At 37.3% G+C, this 24,248-nt stretch overlaps 2 protein-coding genes across 6 annotated transcripts; both read right to left on the reverse strand.

Moving 5' to 3' along the window:
- Nucleotides 1–581: 581 nt before the first annotated feature.
- LOC110868744 (protein FLX-like 2) lies at nucleotides 582–6,627 on the reverse strand. 2 transcript variants are annotated; one of them, XM_022117993.2, is made up of 5 exons: nucleotides 6,474–6,627; nucleotides 4,048–4,634; nucleotides 2,791–2,936; nucleotides 2,601–2,704; nucleotides 582–1,437 (listed from the first exon to the last, which is right to left on the reverse strand). In XM_022117993.2, the coding sequence occupies exons 2-5, from the start codon at nucleotides 4,614–4,616 to the stop codon at nucleotides 793–795; spliced, it is 1,464 nt and encodes a 487-aa protein (XP_021973685.1). In that variant the 5' UTR covers nucleotides 4,617–4,634; nucleotides 6,474–6,627; the 3' UTR covers nucleotides 582–792. The 2 variants fall into 2 exon arrangements, with proteins under 2 accessions (XP_021973685.1, XP_021973684.1); XM_022117992.2 differs by having other exon boundaries at nucleotides 2,601–2,707.
- Nucleotides 6,628–16,959: 10,332 nt separating this feature from the next.
- Nucleotides 16,960–23,904, reverse strand: LOC110868743 (probable 2,3-bisphosphoglycerate-independent phosphoglycerate mutase). 4 transcript variants are annotated; one of them, XM_022117990.2, is made up of 6 exons: nucleotides 20,305–20,569; nucleotides 18,735–19,059; nucleotides 18,481–18,626; nucleotides 18,080–18,356; nucleotides 17,212–18,000; nucleotides 16,960–17,148 (listed from the first exon to the last, which is right to left on the reverse strand). In XM_022117990.2, exons 2-5 carry the CDS (start codon nucleotides 19,041–19,043, stop codon nucleotides 17,248–17,250), a joined length of 1,485 nt encoding a protein of 494 aa, XP_021973682.1. In that variant the 5' UTR covers nucleotides 19,044–19,059; nucleotides 20,305–20,569; the 3' UTR covers nucleotides 16,960–17,148; nucleotides 17,212–17,247. The 4 variants fall into 4 exon arrangements, with proteins under 4 accessions (XP_021973682.1, XP_021973683.1, XP_021973681.1 ...); XM_022117991.1 differs by lacking the exon at nucleotides 20,305–20,569 and adding an exon at nucleotides 23,772–23,904 and having other exon boundaries at nucleotides 16,960–18,000; XM_022117989.2 differs by having other exon boundaries at nucleotides 16,960–18,000.
- Between the last annotated feature and the right edge of the window lie 344 nt (nucleotides 23,905–24,248).

Consider the following 24,248-nt stretch of genomic DNA (forward strand, 5'->3'; position numbering starts at 1 on the left):
TCGGCGTTACACCGGTTTCAATGGATTGAGTTTTTCAAATCGGTGGTTTGATATGAGACAGGGACCATTTCAAAATCGGTTTCGAGTAGAGTTTGGAACTAGTTTCGGCTCACAAACCAGTTTTTTGTTCACATCTACATACATCACTAACTCACTAAGGTCTAAGCCCCTAAACATTTTTTTTTGAACAGACAACGAATCCTCCAAATGGGCTACTGGCGACATTCACCACATCAGGATACACTCGCCTTCAAACTGGGGAAAATCCTCACCTAGGGCCAAAGCCCGTGAACACTCACCTGAAGACACGGCAATGCGGTGAGGTAAAACCCGCTCAGTTCAAGGATCGATAGTTTAGACCCTTGGCTTAGCAAGATGGAGAAAATAAAGTAGAAAAAGAGAGCTTTGGCTAGAGCTGTCAGCTAGAAGCCTAAATGAATATAACTACATAACCGATATTAACAGTCAATGAATTGAATTGAAATACTCAAAAAAGCTAGAATCTGAACCATTAGTCCATAAGAGGATGAGGGTTCCTATGGCTGTTGTTTGCTACACAAATTGCTCAATATAACAAACAATACAGAAAGTCATGATATTTAGATTACCATTTTGCAGTCGACTGCCGGAAACATATAAAGATGGAGACCGAATTAGTGTTATGTATTTGGCAAATTCCTTCAAGAAAGCAATCTTATAAACGTCACTCCTTACAACATCAACTTTAAATATCCGATAAGTGAAACGGAAACAAAATCAAGATTTAGTTCAGATTCCAAAACAAGTGAAACCTTATCTGCGACCAGGGTGGTTACCATCTGCTGGCGGATGCACCTGTGCTCCCTGATAAACACCGCCAGCATGAGCGGTTGCCGCCACAGAACCATACGTAGTATTATTTGCCTGCCCTTGGGGCCCAGAAGGGCCTGATGGTGACTCAAAGCTGGTTCCTCTGTGCGCCTCATAGCCCGGCCCACCGTATTGCGGTCCTCTTGCCGGTCCACCAGGCCCCCTTTGTCTATCATACCCGGTCCCACCAGGTCCTCTGTACAGATCATAACTAGGTGGGTTAGGGCCTCTGTGTGGATCATAGGCAGGTGCACCAGGACCCCTTTGTGGGTCGTATGCAGGTGCACCAGGACCCCTTTGTGGGTCGTATGCAGGTGCACCAGGTCCCCTTTGTGGGTCGTATGCAGGTGCACCAGGTCCCCTTTGTGGGTCGTATGCAGGTGCACCAGGTCCCCTTTGTGGGTCATAGGCTAGTGCAGCGGGTCCTTTATGAAAACCAGATCCCCTTTGTGGGTCATAACCTGGAACAGCAGGACCCGGTCCTCTGTAAACATCATAACCAGCCCTCAAAGCAGTAGGTCCAGATTGAGATCCAACAGCCGTATGCCCATCAGCAGCTCCACCACCTACCGGAAGCGGGGCCCGCCCCTGCAATGCAATATGTTGTCAACACGTATAATGAACTAAAAGGACACATCAAACTATGCAAATTTCGTATGGAAATAGTAACATCAGAGTAAACAATTAAGAAGTCAAACTAAACCAAACCAAAAAATAAATAAAAAAAAGAGTAAAATACCATTTTCGTCCCTGAGGTTTGGCGTTTTGCGACTTTCGTCCAAAGGTTTTTTTTTTCCGCATCTGGATCCAAAAGTTGCCATTTTCATCCGGCTCGTTAACTCCATCCATTTTTCTCCGTGAAGTCAGGGGTATTTCCGTTTTTTGTTAACTTAAAAGGCAATTCGATCTTTTTCACTTTATGTATGAAAATACCCTGACTTAACGGAGAAAAATGGATGGAGTTAACGAGCCAGATGAAAATGGCAAGATTTCAAACCTTTTGGATCCTTGGATCCAGATGAGAAAAACGAACCTTTGGACGAAAGTTGCAAAACTGGCCAAACCTCAGGGACGAAAATGGCATTTTACTCTTGGTTTTAAAAAGCGAGAGGCGCACAAAAGCGACGGGGTCTAAAACCAAGGCGCAAAGCACAAAAGCGGTGGGCTTTTCGTATCCGAGGCGCAAAGTGATTATATAATTTTTATATCTATCCCATAGTTTTTTAGCATCACTTATCCAAAATATAGCTATAAATAAGGTTTATATATGATTTTACCTACAAGTACAAGCCAAAAACCCTATTGTACAACAGTTTGATGCTTAAAAACAGCATAAAAACACCTTATGTACATGAGGTGCGTGCCTCAGGCCAGAAAAACCCCCAAAATTTGCGCTTTTTTGGGGCTTTTTGTAAAAAGCGCGCCTCGGGCTACCTAAGGCGCCAAGGCTTGCGCCTTGATGCGCCTCGCGCCTCAGGCGCGATTTTTAAAACCCAGATTTTACTCTTTTCATTTGTTAACGAAAAACCGAATTGCCCTGTAAGTTAACAAAAAAGACGAAAATACCCTTAAATTAACGGAGAAACATAGATGAAGTTAACGAGCCGGACGAAAATGGCAAGATTTCAAACCTTTTGGATCCAGATGCGGAAAACAAACATTTGGACAAAAGTCGCAAAAGTCGTCACACCTCAGGGACGAAAATGGCATTTTACTAAAAAAAAAAAAGATAATCGGAAGGTTGTTTTAACCTGGGGAGCAGCATAGGAATCCTCATAAGCATTCGGTCCAACAGGATAATGACCAGAAGCTTCTTTGTCGTTGTGCCCAGCGTAGCCAGCATAGGGCCCAGCTGCTGCTATATAAGGTGAGAAAAAAAAAATAATAAACATAATAATAATAACAATAACAATATTAAAAATAAGATTACAAGTAATGTACCCGTCCTTCTATCAATTTCAGCTTGTTTCTTCAATTCTGCTCGAAGCTTTTCCACCTCACTAGCCATGGTCATATAGTTCTTTTCCATCACTTGAAGAGATTCAAGATGCTCATTGTATATTTTCTTCTCATAGTCATAAGTTTGCCTGAAAAGACCACATAACCAGATATATATAACTAAATAACTTCAATGATATATTTATAAAACTTAAAATCATTGCCAGCAGAATTAAAGAGTATGATGCTATAACATCTGAAATAGCACCCTTGAATTTACCTTACAAAGACCAAAACCATAGTTATTAAAGGCGCGAGGCACACTCAGGCGATTTGTTGGGCCCGGGGCTTTATTTGTGCCTGGGCGCGCCTGGGCGCCCACTGTAATAACTATGACATGAACCATAGTTATTAAAGGCGCGAGGCGCACTCAGGGCGATTTGTTGGGCCCGGGGCTTTATTTGCACCTAGGCGCGCCTGGGCGCTCGCTTTAATAACTATGACCAAAACTTCCACAAAAGTATCCAGAATGATATTCTATAACTTCTATAAAACCTCATTACATATTGCATAACATGTTTCACAGAAAGCATCATTCTATCGAATACTTGTATTGTATCAAACATTAACATCTAGGCCTGTAAACGAACCGAACGTTCATAAACTGTTCGTGAACTTGTTCGGTGGGAAGTTCGGTTATGTTCGTTTATCTAATAAACGAACGAACATGAACACAATTTTTTGTTCATTTAATTTAACGAGCGAACATGAACATGCGTTTAGGTTCATTTATTAACATTTGTTTATGTTTGTTCGTTTAAATTTAAATACATAAGTACTTATATTTATATAAATATTAAACATAAAAGGAACTTTCTAACTACTTATATAAATATAACTAATTGGTAATTGGGCTTTCTAGTAATAAAAATGGGTTTCCAATTAAATATATCATAACTAATCACTAATTTATATAAAAAATTACTTTATGTTCGTTAATGTTCTATGTTAATTTGTTCGTTTATGCTTGTTCAATTATGTTCATTTGTGTTATTACTTATTTATTATTTTGTTAAACTATGTCCGTTTAAGTTTGTTTGTTTATGTTTGTGAGCTGTTCGTTTAGGTTTTAAACGAACATGAACATGCCCATTTTCTTAATAAATGAACAAGAACAAAAAAAATGTGTTTGATTATATGTTCGTGTTCATTCGGTTCATTTACAGGCCTATTAACATCATCTTCAAGCAGAAAAATTACCTGCAATGCTGATACTCTTGTCTAAGGCTCTCAAGTTCCGACATCAACGCAGGGACCTGCTGCAACTCCATGTGAGCCCGTTGATTATCTTCCGTCAACTGGTGCACTCTCGAAACAAGTTCATCTCTAGCTGCAAGCAAGCTCTGCGCATCAGCTCTTGCCTTATTCAGTTCCATCTTAATTGGCTCTGCACCTTGAAGATCCGCTTCCATCTTCCCGATTCTATCTAAAAGTCCCATTATTTGTTGTTCTCTCTCGGATTTTATCGCTCCTACGTGATTATGCAACATCTGCAGCTCATGTTGTATGGTGGCGAGATCTTGTCTTAAGGTTCCGTGTGTAGCAGCAAACCTACGGTTTTCAGTTGCAAGTTTCTGCATCTCAACGTGTTGTGCGGCGATCTTCTGTTCCATTATTTCGGGAGGTGGCGGCATGTGCATGTCGTATGGAGGAAAACCGCCGTGATGAGGGTGCATTTCGGGAGGTATTGGATCGTGATGGCCCATGCCGGGCCCGGGAAGAGGACGCCGTAAATGATGAGGTGGCGGAAGTCTACCTTTACTTCCCATTGTAATTGGTAGTTGACCCTGAGACCAGGTTAACATCATAATGATTATATGTCCAATAACTATCTGCACTTCACAGTTATACAGTTGCATGCAATGCAAGTGTTCTTTTCATAAATTCAATAACTCAAGTTGAAAAATATAACGTATACAAACTAAAGCATAACTACAAACTTCAGGTTACTACTAGTGTAGAGCTTCCAAAAAGATAATATAACCGCAACAATTGTAAAAAACAAAGACAGAGTTAAAAACTTAAAATCATGTGAAAAATTCTTTCCAACATAAGCGTGCACTAGAAAGGCCTATAAAAACCTTCTAGCAGGTGGTATAGCGATTAGCGCTTGAGTCCCTCAGACAGAGGTATCTGGTTAGCTTGGTTTAAAAAAGCGTGAGGCGCTCCGAAGCGTTTTGGTTCCAAAAGCTTTAAGCGAAGCTTCAAGCGCGAAGCGCAAGCTTCACGTATACGAAGCACTCAAAATAAAAAAAAAATATTGTACACATCAATATGACCTATTCTACTTGTTAATCAATAATAAACACAAAAACATGATTAAAAACACACTTAACACATAAAAAGCATAGTTAAAACATAAATTAAAGTCGAAACACACATAAAATAGTCTTTAATCTTTAATCGCAGGAGAAGAGGTTAGGGAGTGGCTGAATATGTTAAAAGATAGCTAACGTTCTTTTTTTAGGGTAAAGAAGTAGCGGCCTCATTTAAACCCTATTTAAAGACTTTTGGGCCTAAATAAATGACCCAAATGTGACCTGATTGGGCTGAAGCGTCGCCTCAAACCAAGGTCGCTTCGCGCTTAAAGCTCGCCTCAAAACGCTTCACGTGTTGTGACGCCTCAGAGCAAAAAAAGCGACATTCCCAGCGCTTCAGCGCCTCACGCTTTAAGCTCGCTTAAAGTGCGCTTTTTTAAACCAAGCTGGTTAGAATCCGGCTTTTCTAGCAGGTGGGGCAGTGATAAGCGCTTGAGTCCCTCAGGCAGAGGTGTCTACTGTCTAGTTAAAATCTGGCTTTTCTAGCAGGTGGTGCAGTGATAAGAGCTTGCCTACCGCTATGGCGCTACCAGCGGTTTACAGCATCTCATTGGTTGACAATAAAAAAGGACTATGAACGTTTTGAACATCTAGGTCCATACAACCGATATTGCAGGCGTGCTGTCACCAGCCGTAATCCAAACTGTTGGGTTCATAGGCCGAGCCACCACATGCGGTGCGTCGAAGAGAGGAAGGGGCAAAAGAGCAGCTGTCCCTAAGCCCGTCCCGTTTATTGATTTCTAAATCACTAAGTTATCAACCCTAGATCAGTCTATATACACATATGCTATGTACTTGTGATCATGATTGTCAGTTTGTCACTCAATAAAGAATTACCTAATTGCCACCCGTGGAAGTAGGTCAGCATAAAGTATAAACCGAACCACGTTAAACCCACAGGTCATTTATTGCTTTCGTCGGTGTTCATATGTGCAGTGTGCTTAATCCTAACACAAGCATAAGTACTTAGCTACACAATCCAAGTGCTAGCAAAGGGGACAGTAATTAGCCTCCTAACAAAGTTAAATTCATCAACAGCATCATTCCGATTTTGGCATCCTTATAATGAGCAATATGACCTAATACTTATAACTGATCTACATGATCAGGAACTAGGTCTTCCTTCCTATAGCAGTAGCACAAACAATCAACCACTCATAACATTATTTAATCTTAAATTCCGTGCAGAGATATAACAACTCTAGGGGCATAATTCATGAATTCTACTACAGATGAAGACAACTTTATACTACTACGTTAGTCAGTAAGAAGATGAATTGTAAAGAAAAGAACCCTAGAATGAATTACCTGCTGCGCAGACGGTGTGAATGAGTTATGAAGCCGATTTGATGGTTGTGACTGAGGATGATGCTAATTTCATGCCCTAATTTTGATTTCCATGTACGGAAGGAATCCGATATTGTTGGTCGCCGTTGCAATTGCAAAGCTTCTTTCTATATGTTTATAGAAAGAGAAAAATGTCCGGATAGTCCCTGTGGTTTCGCCTTTTTTCATCTATAGTCCACAACTTTCTAAAACTACCTGAATAGTCCCTAAGTTTTCATTTTTTGTTCCCGGATAGTCCCTGGGTCTAACTTCAGTTACTTTTCTCTGTTAAAATAATGTGAAATGACAAAAATACCCTTTCTTTAAAAGGCCAAACCATAGGGACTATCCGAGCATCTTCTTCATTTTTATTTATAAAACTCCACCACCACACTTCATCTTCAACCTCCACCCACCATCACTCTCCTCCACCCTCCACCATCACCGCCACAGTCACTCTGCAACTCCTTCTATCTTTATCACTCCATTTTGTTGACCCGTGTTGACTGAACCGAATCTGAATCTGAAGTGAACTCAAAGTTGACCCGACCCAACCCGCAAACTGAATTCAATCCAAACAAAACCTGTTGACTGTTGTTTTGATTTGTTGAACCGATCTCATAACTGATCTGAACCGAGAGTGAATCGAACCTAGGTGAAACCTGAACCGACTGAACCAATCTTACCTGCACCTGTGCCGGAGCTCCGTCGAGCACCACCACGATGTTATGTCGAGGAAATGTCAAAATGGAACGGCTCCACCGTCGTCGGAGACGGCGTCGGCTCCGCCGGTTCTCTCATCTCTCCGGTTCCCTCTCTTTATTTCTGATTTCGTCACTGCTGAAAAGATCCCACGCCGTCGTGCACTGTCGTTCTCCGTCTCTGTTCACGTCGTCGCACCGCCGGTGCCTCTCTCTTCTCTCGCTCTCTTTTTCTCCATTGTGCACCACCACTAGAGTGGTGGCTGGTCGCACAAATCGTGAAATATAGGGGTGTTGCGTGGTGGTTTAAGACGAGCAGGAGGTTGGGTCGTGGTATGTTTGACGGTGACCGGAGGGGTCGTCGGATTGCCGACCGTCGCCAGTAAGTGAGGGTGAGGGAGAGATGATGAGGGTGTTGGCTGAATTATGTCTGTACATATGAGAATTAGGGTTCTAAAAACAAAAGGGAGTGATAAAGATAGAAGGAGAGTAGATAGGGCACTGTGTATGTGTGCGTGTTTTAGTTCTAGGGTTTTCAAAATGAGATGCAGGACTTTGAGTAGAGTGACTGTGGCGGTGATGGTGGAGGGTGGAGGAGAGTAATGGTGGGTGGAGGTTGAAGATGAAGTGTGGTGGTGGAGTTTTATAAATAAAAATGAAGAAGATGCCCGGATAGTCCCTATGGTTTGGCCTTTCAAGGAAAGGGTATTTTTGTCATTTCACATCATTTTAACATAGAAAAATAACTGAAGTTAGACCCAGGGACTATCCGGGAACAAAAAATGAAAACTTGGGGATTATTCGGGTAGTTTTAGAAAGTTGGGGACTATAGGTGAAAAAAGGCAAAACCACAGGGACTATCCGGGCATTTTTCTCTTATAGAAAAATAAAATTAAAATTAATTCCATGCCCTAATTTGGTTTTAACAAAAATAAAATTAATAAACTAGCCAGATTCAACCCGTGTGTTTACGATGGAAATTCGATAAGGAAGGTTTATGTTCGTTATGGTACCAGCACACGCGGTCCGTGAGAGATGAACTTATTTTAAACCAAATGTAAATGTAAATGAAAATGTAGACACAATTTTCGGTTCATTACAACATCGGTAAGGTAATGGCACTCGGTATAGCAACCGAAAAAGAAAATAAAAAAAAAGTCGCAACAAAAATCTAACGTGTTTTTTACATCAATCAAAACCCATAAAAACGAATATCAATAATAGTTCCGATAGTATCGATACCGTTACAAATGTTAGGTCGGAATCATCATCACACTGATAATATTATTAAAAGGTTCCACATACGGTTTTAAGGGTTCGTATAACATAACACATAGTTTTAAAAATCAGAATATTTGTATAAATTTAAGAAGCTTAATATTGTCAATTGAGTGGTCATCTTGAGAAGTTAAAATATTATCCATTTGAAAGTTAAAAAAATCTGATTAACACACATATGTATTTTATCTATTTTATGGTTATATCCTATCACAAGTTTGAGAGAAATGGAAGTATACTTCTTTGATTTTATAGTTTGCTAAATAAATATCATTCGAGATATCAACTAGTGGGGCTCCTCACGTATTTGGTAAGTATCGATTTGGTTCGCTACAGTACCAATACTGAAAGGGTATGGTCCTAAATTCTGCGCCGACTATACGAGTCAGCCTCAGGTCGTGCGCGAGATCATACCCATATTAAGCCAATTTAGTAGCTTTCCCGACCTCGCGCCGACTAATCAGGTGTAATCCAAGTCACGCACGAGGATCAACACAAGATCAGATTTGACACTTTAACTCCTTGGATGAAACCCCGACTTCCTTGACCTTGCGCCAATTGTATTTGTACGGGACATTCCTGGGGGTCGCACGGAGGTAAGAAGCGTAAGTAACCTCGGACAAGTACGAAAGGTACAAATGGCAGAGCAGTGGGCCAATGAGCGTTCAACAGGTTGTATCCGACCATGTTGCACGATGGACAATCGTACAAGAGACAAAAAGGTACACAAAGACGTATACGTGGCACCAATCAATGTGCGCCGACCACTGCTCCATGATCTCCATTTAGCTGCTAATGACAGATCAGACAACAAGAACAGTCGTCAGGACACGTGGATCCATTCAGCGTGCCCCAGCTTCCCCCTCGCTTGGAATCACTAACAGTCGTGACAGAGGGGACAAAATTGATATTCCTTGTTGTCGACTTCGGGCCCAGGGCCCATCAGCCCATCTCCTTCACAAACCACCTCGGCTATAAATAGGAAACTTCACATCCAGGTTTAAAGATTGCTCTCTTGCTCTCTCACTTAATACACACAATATTATCCTCAAAACCGATAGTTACTCCCACACCGGAGGGTGGTTATAAGAAGAACACACCTATTCTCCTCCTTGTAACGAGCTTACGGTGTGTTGATTGTTTTGCAGGATCTTCATAGCCGTTTAGACGAGATAAAAGAAGATTAACTTTTATTTGTCGAGGCACATACCACAAACTAATCACCAGATTAGTTTGGTGTTTCTTCAAGTACGATACTAGTACTCGATAGAGCAACCAAAAGAGATAAAAACGAATAGGGAACTGATATCGATGTTGTCTGAACGATGCCGATTTGATTCGTCATGGTACCAGTATAGTATCAACATTTGCTATAGCTTAGAGTTCCAAAAAAAAAATACTCTATTGCGAATACACTCTGATTTCCACAAAACCTACACCGAAAAACATAAAAACGAATATTGCATACTAATAAATTTCATTGGACAGTAGCTGTCTAAATTTTCTATTTGTATGTTTGGTAGGTAATGTTATAAAGTTTACTTTTAGTTTGTACATGCTTTAATAAAATGTCTAATGAATATATTTTTGAAATCCCCGATTTAGTAATTTAGTAGTGATATGGTGTTTGTTTCTCGTAAAAAAGAGTTAAATTCTTCCAAATGTAAGATTAAGTGATCTTTATATATAAAACAACAGTTACTTAAAAAAAGAAATAGAAGCTACATGAAACTATGTATCTTTAGTATAACAGTAAAGGAAAAAAAAGAAATGACAAAATGCAACTATAGATTGTAGAAAACAAATCCCATTTATTCTTACTTTTTTTAAAGTATCAAGCCAATATAAATCACTTGGTGTATCCAATTCGACATACATATCTTCGAGTCAAATGTTCAAGTATTTGAACTTAAGAAATTGAACATAGTTTTCCTTAAAAAATATTATTAAATAAACTAAGTTATAGCTCATAAGCATCACTATTGGAGCTAAATTCACAATAAAGGTGTGAATTAAGTGAGAAGTACTAACTTTTACCTCAAAGTCAAAGTCATCAATAATAGCACATGAAATGCAAATTTTGCATAGGTTTTATGGTTCCACTTACTTTTATGTGCAGGGTACCGTATTTTAGGGTAAGTTGAATTGAATATGAAAATGGGTTCTGACTTGCAAAGTTTATAAAGAAGAGAAGACTAACTTGATTTCCAATTTGAGTCTCTAAGGGGCATTTTGGTCTTTTAATAAAAATGCCAACGTTTAACTAACGAATATTAGTGAGAGGGACTTGATTGATTGCAATCAACAACCACATGAACTTGATTGTTCATTTTTTTTTCAAATGAGTGTCGTGTGTGTGATTGAGTGTAAACCTCAGGGACTGAAATTGTACTCTACTCAAAAAAGAATATATATATTTCTAAAAGAGTAAATTACTGTTTTGGCCCTGTGGTTTAGCTAGTTTTACCATTTTAGTCCAAAAAGTAATCTTTGGACATTTCAGACCCCGAGGTTGCAATTTATAACGATTTTGGCCTCGACACTAACTTTGTTACTTTTTTGCAGTTAAATGTAAAGGTAATTATGTCATTATATATCTTAGGGCTGTTTTTGATAATTACAAAGTTCTTTTAAAATTTAAGAGATTATAAATGCAATTATTCAAGTTTTTTTTTATATTATTTCGTTATTTTCACGATTATTATTTAACAAAATGCGTTTTAAATATATAAATAAATGTGTATTTTCATTAACCTGGTTTGTTTTTTATAAACGTCGTTTTTGAAATCATTTATTTTCTAACCTTTGTCAAAACCGTCTCATTTTAGAAATATTGTTTCTTTTTAAACCATTTGTTTATTAAAATTGTTCTTTTTAAAGTCATTTGTCTTTCATAGTTTTTTAAACTGTTCATTTTATACTGCTCTTTAAAAAAATATCTTTTCAAAACAAATCGTTTTTTAAGTCATTGATTTTAAAAGCGTTTCTTTTTAAACCGTTACTTTTAGAACCATTTTTGAAATCGTTCATTTTTTAAATTTTGTATTCAAATTACTTGTAGCCTTTACGAAAAAAGAACTTCAAAAAGTGAACGATTTAAAAAATAGAAGGAATTTAAAATCGACTAATTTTAAACGAACGAATGGTTTAAAAAACGAAGATTTTAAAAAACGACAATTAAAAATAAACCTCAAAAAACTAAGTTAACAAGTGTAACGTTTAAAAAACGCTCGAATTTAATAAACGAAAGGTTAAAAATATAACGAATATTAAACAAATAAACGGTCGGAAGGTTTGAAAAAAATAAACCATTCTAAAAAGAGTTTGAAAAATGAGAAATCTTTCGCAGACTTTTTATTAGAATGGTTCATCTTTTCTCAAATCTTCCATTTCTTTTGTTTTTTTATGCACGTCATTTTGTAAAATTTTAAAGATGAATGACTTAAAAAAAGTGAATTATTTAAAAATGTTTAAAAACAAATGATTTTAAAAAGAATGGTATAGAATGAAGTGTTTAAAAAAACTTTAAAAGACAAAAGACTTAAAAAACAAACAGTTTAAAAAGGAACAATTTTAAAAATGATAGAGGGTTTTAAAAAAAGATTAAAAAATATTTTTAAAACGATGTTTACAAAAATAAAAGGTTAAGGAAATTACATATTTATTTGTATATTTAAAACGCATTTTGTTAAATAATAATCGTGAAAATAATGAAATAATATAAAAAAAACTTGAGTAATTTCATTAATAATCTCTTAAATATTAAAAGAACTTTGTAATTATAAAAAACAACTCTAAGGTATATAATAACCTATTTACCCTTACACTTAACTGCAAAAATGTAACAAAGTTAGTTTCTAGGGCCAAAACCATTATAAAATGCAACATTGGGGTGGGTGGGTTGGGGTTGGTGTATTTTTATTAGGTCTTTTGTAATGAGGCGGTACATCGCGGCATTTCTGGTTATGGCGCCCCATAGCGCTGCCCAACACCATTACGGGGGCGCTATGGGGGAGTAAATCGGAGCTCCCGTGATGAGCATAGCGGCGCGAGGAAGAAGGAATTTCAAATTTTTGACCGTTACAAACGGTCATATGTTAATAAAAAAAAATCCTAAATAATCTATATATATATATATATCATTTATCTTTCTTTTAAACATTCACCTCAATCACACTCTCATTCATCAAAATTACTCCCACTTTCTTCTAAAAAATAATGGGTTCCCCATCGGAAGATTCGTTCACCGATATTTTATTTACCGAAGATTTTTTTCACCCGAAGAAATCGCGGAGGAGGAAGAAGCGATTACGAGTGCATGTGCTCTCGCGATACAAGCCATAGAACACGTTGGGCGTTCTCCTCCACGCCCCATTTTGAGGCGCACCTTTATCTTGTGAGACCGTGAAGCCGCAAACGAGTGTTTTTTTATATACTTTAGAGATTAAATGAAAAAAAATAGAAAAATGTTTCTTTAAATAATTAATAAAAATGAAAATTAATGATTAGGTAATGATGGGTAAGGACTTTATGACTACACGCTCTAGTGATATAACGCCCCATAAAGTCCTTCTATGACGTGGCGTGCCACTTGTCGCATTACGTCCCCAAAGGGGCTTTATGACTACACATGGCCTTATATATAAAAATATTTTTAAAAAAATTAAGGGTTTTTTAATATATATTATTTAATATTCTGTTTTTAAAAATTAAAGGTTTTTATATATATTAATATGTATTTTTTTTGTTTTTTTAGTTTAAGGGTTTTTAATTAAAGTTTTTTTTATATATAACCGATTAAAAGAAAAAAAATGATTTTTGGATGAACATGGCAACCACCAAACTATTTAGTGTGAGTTAAATGATATTTTTTAACGAAGTTAGTGGGTTGGACCAAAATGACAAGGAAATGAAAAACTCATGGACCCAGAGGAGAAAAAAAAAACTATTTGGACTAAAGTGGGTTTGACCAAAAACTCAGAAAGTTTTGCTCTTGTGGTAACACGACTGTCAAGTGGCGGCCGACGGTATGGTTTCCTGTGAGAACGCCCAAAAAAGTCAAACTTTGAAGCCAGCGTGGGCACGGTTAAGACAAAATAGCATGGCTAGAGTGGGGCAATTCGGAGCTTTCCGATTTAGAGAGTGTGGTAACCTTATACTTGAAGTTCTCCGTTCAAAAAAAAAAGATATTCTAACCATTATTAGCTAATACAACACCCGTTCATACCCTCAATTTTTTATAACTAATCTTATACCCTAATATAAGATATTCTAACCATTGAAGTTCTGTTAGACCATGTGTAGTGGGGGGTTTTTTTTTAAAAAATTTCAAAAATAACGCCCAAAAACGCCTCCCCACCTATTACATAGGGCGTTATTTTGTATTTTTTTTGAAAAAAAAGGAGCCCGGCGTTTTATATAAAACGCTCAAAGATACAAGTGGTCCAAGTTGGCTGACCAATGGGAAGGAGTATTTGGTCCAAGTGGGCTGACATGGTCTGACCAAAAAGCTTTTTAAATAAGTTTTTTTTTTAATGATTGGAAGGAGCATTATTTGGGCATTATTCCCACTACGCCACTTTTGCAATAACGCCCCATGCTGACTGGGATGACACGTGTCGGATAATGGCCCATGGTGGGGGCATTATTTTTCTTAACCACTACACATGGTCTTACGCGTATTACATTTTTTAATTCTAAACGTTCAAATAATTGATTGAACTTTCCACTTTGACCCCTTCAACTTTCTTTCAACATCGTTTTAGGATTAAAACCTTCAAGATGAACATCAATGGGTATGGTTTCGAGTGTGGGGCGATTGAAGTGGTTACGGGTTGCCTGAGAAACTTAGTTCAGTGTTATTCATTTACATCTGGATGATTACTAGGATAAAGGCTACCTGTTGCGACTGAGCACTCAAACATATTATGATACTAACTGTTTTCAATTGGTGAAGTCAATCAAAGAGCAGTAATAAAATTTCAGAAATTGTTTTATGTGTCTGCAGACCAAATTAAATTAATAGTATGATTGTTGCTAGACTTGATATGCAGTTATAAAATGTTTCAATGCATTTGAACGAATTTAATACCAATTTTCAGAAGTTGGAAAGATTTTGTAACAATTTCTGATTATATTTTGATAATTTTAGTCATTTGATACTTTTTTTCTAAATCAGCCTGTTTTGACCCAAACCTATTATGGTCACAACTCGCTTTTTGACCCGAACCAATTAAATCTTTCTTAAATCAGTAAGTCCTGGCCGAAATCGCAATTAAATTTTTCTTAAATCAGTCAGTCCTGGCCCAAATCGCATGATCCGACCCGACTATTTTGTCAGGTTTACTATTGATGTATCTTGAAATTCTTGAACCATTGATGTCATACCATGGTAATGTTGTACTCCTAAAAAAAGTCAGCATCTTTGGGTTTCAGAGAAGAAACTGTTAAACTTCCTTAATGAAGTTGTAAATTAATGATCTGATGTAAGCCTTGTTCTTAATTGAGTAAACTGTCATTCTCGTCCCTGTGGTTTGTCAAAATTTACAAGTTCCATCCAAATTTTTTTTGCCATTTCCGTCCCTGACGTCTCTTAAACATGCCAGATTCATCCAACTTTTTAACCCCCATTTAAAAAAAAAAAGTGTGTTAAAAAGAGGGGTAAAAGGTCATTCCACAATTTTTAATTTCTTTTTTCACCTCCTTTTATATACCCCCTTCCCCCCTCTTATGAAGAGCAAGCTAGAATTATGGCACTCAAGAATAAAAGATAACAGCATGTTAATGAAAACTTTGTTTGGCTGCAAATTTTGGTTAATGAAATTAGTTTTGGCTGCATGTGTAATGCACAAGGTTTAAAAAGGCGGAAACGGGTGTTAAGGCGTTTTCCCTTAGCCTCACGACGCGTAAGCCTCGAGGCAGGTCGAGGCGTAAGACTCAAAATATTATTAAAAAAATTAAGAAATATATATATATATATATATATATATATATATCTCATAAAATCACAAATTACCATAAAAGTATAAAACAAACATCATAAATAGAAAATAGGAAAACAAACAAGGTTTAACATAAAACAAACATCATAAAATAGTTCGAACAACTTAAATTAGTTATGTTATGACTTATGACATCTAAATATCATAGAACTCGTTTTCCTCCGCATCATCATCCTCAAAGTTTTCATCTGGCGTATTTAGATCGTCATAGTCATCAACCAAATTAATAACTCTTTTCCTTTTCCTCCTAGATGATGAACTCTCACCTTTTTCCTCATTTGACATTTTGACCAGCCAACTCCACCAATGCCATCTTCATCCCCACTCGGGTTAGCTATCCACTCATCATCCAACAAAACATCATCGGCAACTATCGGGACTTCATCATCTTTTAGATTCGTCTTCTTTATAAACTTTTGCTTCAATCTCCTATTGTACATAACGTACACCAACTTGTTCATCCTATTCGTGCCCAACCGATATCTTCTTTTCGATTAGGTTTTTTTGACCTAGTAGATGTTTTTTAAGTGAACTATTGGGTTGGCCCACCAATTAAGCCTAATAAACACTAAATGGGTCTAAAATAAAGTCCAAAAAAAACTAAAGTTTTTCCATTTTCACAAGGTCTGGTGAGCCTCACCGCCTCGGAAAGCCTCGGATAACTGAGGCTTAGGTTTCAGTTGACCCCTATGAGGCTAAGCCTTTAAGGCGTTTTTTCATAGCCTCAACCGAGGCGGGCCTCGGAAAGCCTTTTTAAACCATGGTAATGCAAATCAAGGTTTTGGGTTTTGTTCACTAAAAATAAAGAACAGCAGCCTCCATTCTTCAAATGGAATTCACAAGTCAACAGGAAATGCATATGGTCAAAGTGTAGAACTGTAAATCCAATTCATATGGAGTTTTGACAGTCGAAGGTTTTGGTTGCAGCAGCATTATAAAACTGTAAATCCAACAGATATTGTAGTGTTCAAAGTTTGGCTGGTAGAAAAAAAGTCGAATGAATCTTTAGAAAAGTTAGAAAACTTTAAATGAGGTGAAAAAAAAAATGAATTAAATAAATATTTGGGATGACCAATTTGCCCCTCTATTAATGGACAGATTTAACGGGGGTTAACAAGTTGGATGAATCTGGCATGTTTAAGAACCGTCGGGGACGGAAATGGCAAGAAAATTTTTTTGGATGGAACAGGGAAAAATTTCGACAAACCACAGGGACGAAAATGGCAATTTACTCTTCTAAATAATTATATCAAGAAAAAGTTGTAATGGAAATTTTTTACCTGAATGAACAGCAGGGTCAGGAAGGAAGGAAGTAAGTTCATGACCAAGTGTATGCATCTTCATCAAAGGAGTCAAAGTCAACTGACTGATTGAGCAGTATCTCCATATGACTTATCTTAAATTAAGAAGTCAAAGTATGAGAGGTCTAAATGCATTATAGCGTAAAATAGACGAGAGAACATAACTAGTGCGGCGGAGACAACGAAAACGGGAAAAGACGCCATAGTTTTAACATATTAAAAAAAGAAAAAAATTCAGAAAAGATCACTCAAAGTTGGCATATTCTAATTAAAATCATATTTCTTACACACAGTTCTTATTTCCAGCACATAGCTTCTGAAAAGCAGATTTTAACCGCAACCCGAACCAGTAACACGCCTTTTTACCGTTTCTAAGTTCCTCGCAGCGTCAAGGAAACTGCAACCACACAGTAAAAAAACAAAAAGAAGGTCGTTTTAGTTATGTCTTCCGAGGATCATCCGAACCTAAGCAGTTTCATAATTCAAGTTGAATAAACTTCTTTATAATTCCCATCATCTCACTCCCGGGAAACCGCCCAAGAGAACCTCGTGCCGCAGCTATTTCATCCAACCTCCAAACCGAATCACCCGAAAACGCTCGACCCGGTTGACTTATTTCCTCTCCTGCGGCCACATAATCCGACAAGTCGTCACCGGCTTCAACAGTTGGCAGAGGAAACGTATCAAGAGAAGTTTGTAAAACTACCGTTTCACCACCAACCGCACCCACATAGTCTTTCAACCGACATAACGTAAACGGGACAGGCTCAAAGCTATGGTCCCCGTATTCAACCGGCGTAGAGTGGTCCCCGGTGACACATAGGAAAAACTGGAATTGACCGGCTGACTCTGCCTCCCAAAGAAGTCTTGCAAGCTGCCCGATAGCTTTGTCAACCGCTTCCAACCCTTTGACTTTAAAAACAGTTGCTTTATCATGACCCGCATCGTCTATTGCCTTTATATGGAGAAAACCAAAATCATAGCCATCGGAAACACCGGGTTTGTGCTCGTCTTCTCCCGGTACAAAAACGTTAGGGCAAGCCCGCACAGGAGCCGATAACGCGTTTGCGATTGCAGTCGCTTTAGATGTCAATAACGTTCGATAATCTCCGGTGGCTCCGGGAGCTTCTAGAATATCAATCCCGAGAGACAAACCGAGGCCAGCTATGATCTTTGTGGGGGCCACCATGCAGGGTCGTAGCCCATGGTTCTTCTCAAACGCCGGAACCTACAAAAATCACAACGTCGTTGTTGTTGTTATGGTTATTTGTTTGATGCGGGATTTTTGTTAAGGGTATAAACCATACCTCGATTCTAATACCGCAGCCTCGTAAAAGGACGATATTGGCGATGTTTTTGCCTTCGGTGGCACGTTTTTGGTTGAGAGGATGAGCGACCAAAATTTTAGAAATTTCTTTGGATAATTCGTTGACGACGTTTGCAGTGTGTTTGGCTTCTTCTGTATTGTCGAGAGGCTTTGCTTCTAGAAGCAAACGATTATCCTTTAGCGGGTCGGTTCCCGATATGTTTCCGCTTAGTTTAGGTCCTTTTACGACAACTCCGCATCTGTGTTCAGTTGCATACCTGAAAAAAAGCCAAAATAGTGTAACCTAATTTAATTTATAAAAGATTACCAGGTTTATTATAGTTAATATGTTGAGTAGGCGATTATTATCGTTAAGAGACTGATTTTTAACACATTGCGCACCTGACTCTGACTTCATACTCGGGATACGATGGCAGCTTCATTTTATCAAGTGCTGCACACAAGACGGGCCCTTCTTCTTCAAAGTGTCGATCGGCCCGTCTGCTGGTAACCACTCCGGTTTTCTCATCGAAAGTTGCAAAGTTTGACTGATGGATCGTCAACACAACGAAAATCGGCGTCAAACGTTATCTATAAACAAATACGCTACAAAAGTTGGTATATTCACAATAAGGAAGAAGGTACGGCTTACATACTTTAAAAGCGATGTCCCCCGGAGCCATCGCCAATCCAGCACCTATCGATTCAAACGCGCCTCTACCACGGTAATAAACCCGCGGGTCATAACCCAACAGAGACAGATGCGCAGTGTCGCTACCGCAGCCCAACCCTACTTCAACCGGGTCCATAAGACCGTTAACTCCAGCAGAAGCAATCGCGTCCAAATTCGGCACTTTGGCAGCTTCTAAAGGAGTTTTGTATCCAAATCTTGGAATCGAAACATCCCCCAACCCGTCGATTAACACGAATGCAACTCGTTTACGCGGTGTCTCTGAATTAACCATGCTTCTCTTTACACCCCTATCAAGATCATACCATAATCATAACAAACTTGAAGTAGAGAATCCTTCAAGATTCAAAATTTCGTAAAAAAATGATATGGGTATTTCTAAGGGTGGCAAAATGGGTGGGTTGGGTAGGTTTGGGTAATGGGTTAGGATGGGTATGGGTTAGGATGGGTTTGGGTTAGAATGGGTTTATTAAGAAATGGGTTAGGATGGGTTTAGGTCAAGATGGGTTTTTGTTAAGATGGATTTGGACATTAGGCTAAAAATATAAATAAATAAATAAATAATCAAAAAAAATAAAAAAATAAAAAAAAATTAAAAAATAAAAAAATTAAAAAAAAATCAAAAAATTAAAAAAAAATTAAAAAAAGGTTCAGTCAAATAAAGATCATATCTTGATACATAATAATCAACCGGAACTATGTTTAATATTGGTCGTTTTTGTCACCAATACAAACTGTCAAGTTACAGTCTTTTATCAACAGCCAAATCCATATAATTTATCATATAATTTGGATAAAACAGTGTACAACAACGCTAATGTCCGGAAAAAAACCATATAATTTATCAACGCCAGTACTACCAATTGCATATAACCATATAAATAGATATCGGATCAAATAACAGAAGCCTAATAAAGCTTAGTTCAGTTCAAACACTGCCTAGAGTTTCAAGATCAACAGGACATAACTTCTCGTTGCGCGACCAATTCAAGAAACAGTACTCAACTTAGTTCAATCCAGCAACCGTACAAACAGAACCCAGAAACATGTTCCAATCAAGTACATTCCAGTTTTGTTTAACTTGCAGAACAAAGGAACAAATCTTAACCTCAATGTCTAAACAAACAAAAACTAAAGGCACAACAAAAAGAGGGTAACTAGTAATACTTATGTTCCTGCAAACCTTTTTTCCATCAAAAATTTATATAGCAATTAGTCTATAACACAAAACAAAATCCCTCAAACTTGAAAACAAGTCGTTTGTTTGAATGAAAACAAACCCATTGATTATGTATCTAAGATTGAAAAACAAATGGTTTAACTGTTGGTAATTTAAACGGGTGAAAAGTTTGGACCATTATGTGTTTCACACTCACTCAAGCATTTCATAAAACACCTGGTAGGCATTCGTTCAACACCCCCTACCAAACAGCACAGAAACCCAACAATTAACGCATCATTACAACCTATAAAAGCACAGAAACCCAACAATATTTGCTAACAATAACATTAAAAAAACTCATTGTTTCTGGTACCTATCAAACAGAGGGATCTGATGCTGAAGGTGTAGGCAAATTAGTGGTGAAAACAGGAAGAATTAGAAAGGATAATCACTGGTTTGAAATCAGATGATGATGGTGATTTAGGGTTGAATCCGCGAAGACGGTGATTTAGGTATCTGATGCGTGTTTAGGGTTGAATCCACGATGAGGTTTGAAATCAGACTAAATCATCAGACGTACCATTGGTGATTTAGGGATCTAATGCGTGTTTTGGGTTTAGGGAGTAAAAACCCATCCTGACCCATGTTAAAATTTAGACGGATATCTTAAAACCCATTCTAACCCATCTTGACTAAATTCTTAGCTCATTCTGACTTATTTCCTTTTTTAAAGAGACCCAAAATATCATGGTTGAGTTTTTATTGCCACCCCTAGGTATTTCATATTATGATATTCTTGATCCATAATCTCTATACCTAATAAAAGAACAAGGTTCTGCCACTTGGCACCCCCACATTCAACCAATACACATGTCAAAATTCTAGCCAGTCCACATCATCCTATCCTAGGTGTAATTTTGTGAGATTTTTCAATTTTTGTGTATTATTAATTCTTTCAAATATGCTGAAATGTTTGGGCGGCCAGATTCTGTGGATTCAATTTTTGAATTTGAATTCCATTTACTCATCCCAAGAAACTCATTACCCTGTCCTCTCACTATCAACTTTTGTGTATTACTGTTTCATATTCTCTAAACCAGGGTTTTTTTGTTCCTTTATTCTTCCTAACCCTAATCTCATTTCCCCCAAATTTCTGCCGTTTCAAAATGTTTGTTCTCTCCTCTATTCTCAATCTATTGTAAAATGTCTTCTTCTACATAAAAGATCTTCTTTTTTTTCAACTCTTCACCTTCATCGCAAACCCTAATCACAGTCAGCGCACACCCACAGACAGTGTATCTCTCCCTCATTTTCTCCCATAAACGGTGATCGGAGCCAGGTTTGGTCGGTGCTCCGGCGACCCGTGTCTGCCGGCTACGTCACACCACTCACAACCCCCACCTATCTCCTCTCCTGCTCACCCCTTCACCGGCTGTCGGAGTCGTGTTCCAGTCGACTGAACATGCATACACCCCTGAACCACCTCCACCTACCTCCAGATTGAGCGGCCGGCCACCACCAGATGGTGGTGGCGTACGACGGTAGACACGACCGAAGAAAGGAGAGAGAAAGAGGGAACCGACGCTGCCAGTGGGGTTCCGACGGCAGCGCCGCCATGATGGTTAGTTTATGAACAGTTAATTATCTTATTTTTTTTTTAATTTTAGAAATTAGGGATTTTTTGCAAATTTGAATGTTATGGAATTGTAAATAGTCAATGGGTGAAGTTCTTGTGGATAATGGGTTTATGGAAGAGAAATTTTTCTAGAAACCTTATCTGGAAAGAATAGGTTTATGGAATTGTAAATAGTCACTTCTATGATTGTTTTGTACTTATGTTGTTTTTGTATTATTGCTTTCATTAGATGAATACGTGCTAGCGTTCAGATTTTGATTTTGTGTGATACTCATACATTTATACAAGTTGGTTAGCTTCTGTAGTTTATGAAATGTAATAACTAAAAAACATAAGATGTACAAGTATGCATATATGTTGTATTTACTTTACTAATATGTATATGATGTTACTTATCCTTGCAGATATGTAGGATGAACTTCAAGAGCATGCAAAATCTATTCATATGGCTAATGGTTAGCTTTTCTCTTCAGGTTTTGGTATCTTTAATCTTTGTTCTGTCTTCTATATTGCCTTTCTTTCTGTAACTTAAGTGTGATGCGTTTTATCTTCCGTCTAGAAATATTAAACCGTAATTTTCTATTCAATGACACTCCTTGACAACATCCGCGTGTATTACTTTTGAAGAAACAGAAGGTATATTAATTAGTGAGTTTAGTGGCTTACTAATGATAGTGACATTTGAGATCATTTGTTGATACACTTGAAATTTGCATAAATTAAATGAGATTTCAGCTTATTTATGTTCTCTACTTTTAATACTTTATAATCTTAACGTAGGATTTTTAGTAGGGATGTATATCTTGTCGGGTTAACTGGTTGGACCAGATAACTTGAACACAGTATGTATATTTACTTTGTACCCAGCACATCAATCCTAAAATGGGCATACTAAAAACTGTGTAACCCGAGATAAAACGGGTCAGCAAGTAAAAACAATTGTTGGGTTGTAAACGGATTGACGGTTAAACCTATGTATTTTTTTAATTAATATTTTAAAAGACTTTAACGAGTTTTACGTGTTTGATTTTAGAACAACCAAATATGACATGTACTACAATTAAAAGATGGTAATTAGAAGTATCATAAAGATTGAAGTTATATATATTTTCTTTAACAGCAATTAATAATTATTTATTTAATGTTAAGCAATGTTCTCGTGGATAGTTAAAAACTAAATTCGAAAAACAGTATAAATATTTAATAAAATGTCGAGTATCAAAGAGGTTTTTGTTATCTTTGTAGGAATCTAATGCAAATCTGGATTATGGAGTTCCCTTAGATACCAGCGCTATAGTGGGTCATGCTAAAAGAAGACATTCATGACTGACAACAAAACCACAACTAAAGAAAGGTTTGACTCATCATTCACAAGATCAAACATATTTCATGATTGTTGTTTGACATAAAATTGCAGGTCTGCAAAGCTTAGGATGAAACTTGAGTGGATGGGTTTAGGGTTTAAAATTTGAACAGAGTTGGTCCTAAGTTTTGCTACTTACAAGAGTTTAAAATTTTAATTTCATTGTCGTAATCTATATTATTGTGAATGGATGAAATGTGGGACACTAATGTTTTGTTCTTTTTTAGTGTGTTGTACACATCGAAGTTACTACTTATTGATCGAAGAGGTTAAGAACAAATGTGCAATTTTATTTTGTATCTTATTAAATTTGTTCATTAAAAATCTTGTGCTACATTGGATTTTATGTTGTTTTGTTATTAAGAACAATATAATCACATCTGTTGGTCTTCATGGGATTGTTGTAGAGATGGCCGAGAGGTAAACTTTTATCCCAAAAATTAATTCCATTCAAATTTCAAGCAAAACACTTAATTTCCGGTTGTGTTGCGATACAGTCCATTTCCACAGTAGGTTTATATTTGAAATATACATTATATATTCATTTGTTAAAACCCGCGTATACGCGGGCAATAACCTAGTCATGCTATATATGAACATGCAAAAACTCAAATGCATACTGTTAAACTAGGGTTCATCATCAGCTGATCAAACATATACAGACAAATTGGAAGAACAACCAAATTGATAACCCTATAATCTGTGTTACGATTATGTAGTGAGATTGAATCACTAGTGAAGAATGAAAAATCTGGAAAAAATGTTATATAGTTGCATTTACAAGTTATAAAGCAGGAGTTGATAATATAAAGAAGATTGAAACAGAAACAGAAAGACTGACCTGATTCAGTTGAGGGTTTTGATTTAGAGGAAATCTTGGGAAGATGGTGTTGAAAAAGATTGCGTTTTGATGAATTTTTGGGTATTTGTTCGATGGTTTGCAAGGAGCAAAGAAGAATCTGACTACCTCATGTGTCCGAATAAAATTAAAATTAAAAAGTGATAAAAGCATCTTTAGGAAAACTAGTAAGAGTTCGGAACCGTGCGTGCTGAACCAGTAAGAGGTCTGAACAGAGCTAGTATAATGTTTAACCGTTCAGAGACAAATGTCTGACCAATTCAGATTAGAGGTCTTAACCATTCAGACTCAGTATAATGTTTAACCATTCAGAGTCAAATGTCTGAACCATTCAGACATCTGCTCGTGAAACAAACAGTCTGAATGGTGAAGTGTTGAACCAGTAAGAGGCTTGAACCATTAATAACCCTATTAAAAGGTAAACAAACAGCCCTGAAGAAACAGTGGTTAACCGGGTGG

The sequence above is a fragment of the Helianthus annuus genome, chromosome 7 (assembly GCF_002127325.2).
Source record: "Helianthus annuus cultivar XRQ/B chromosome 7, HanXRQr2.0-SUNRISE, whole genome shotgun sequence".
In the NCBI taxonomy this organism is placed as follows: Eukaryota; Viridiplantae; Streptophyta; class Magnoliopsida; order Asterales; family Asteraceae; genus Helianthus; species Helianthus annuus.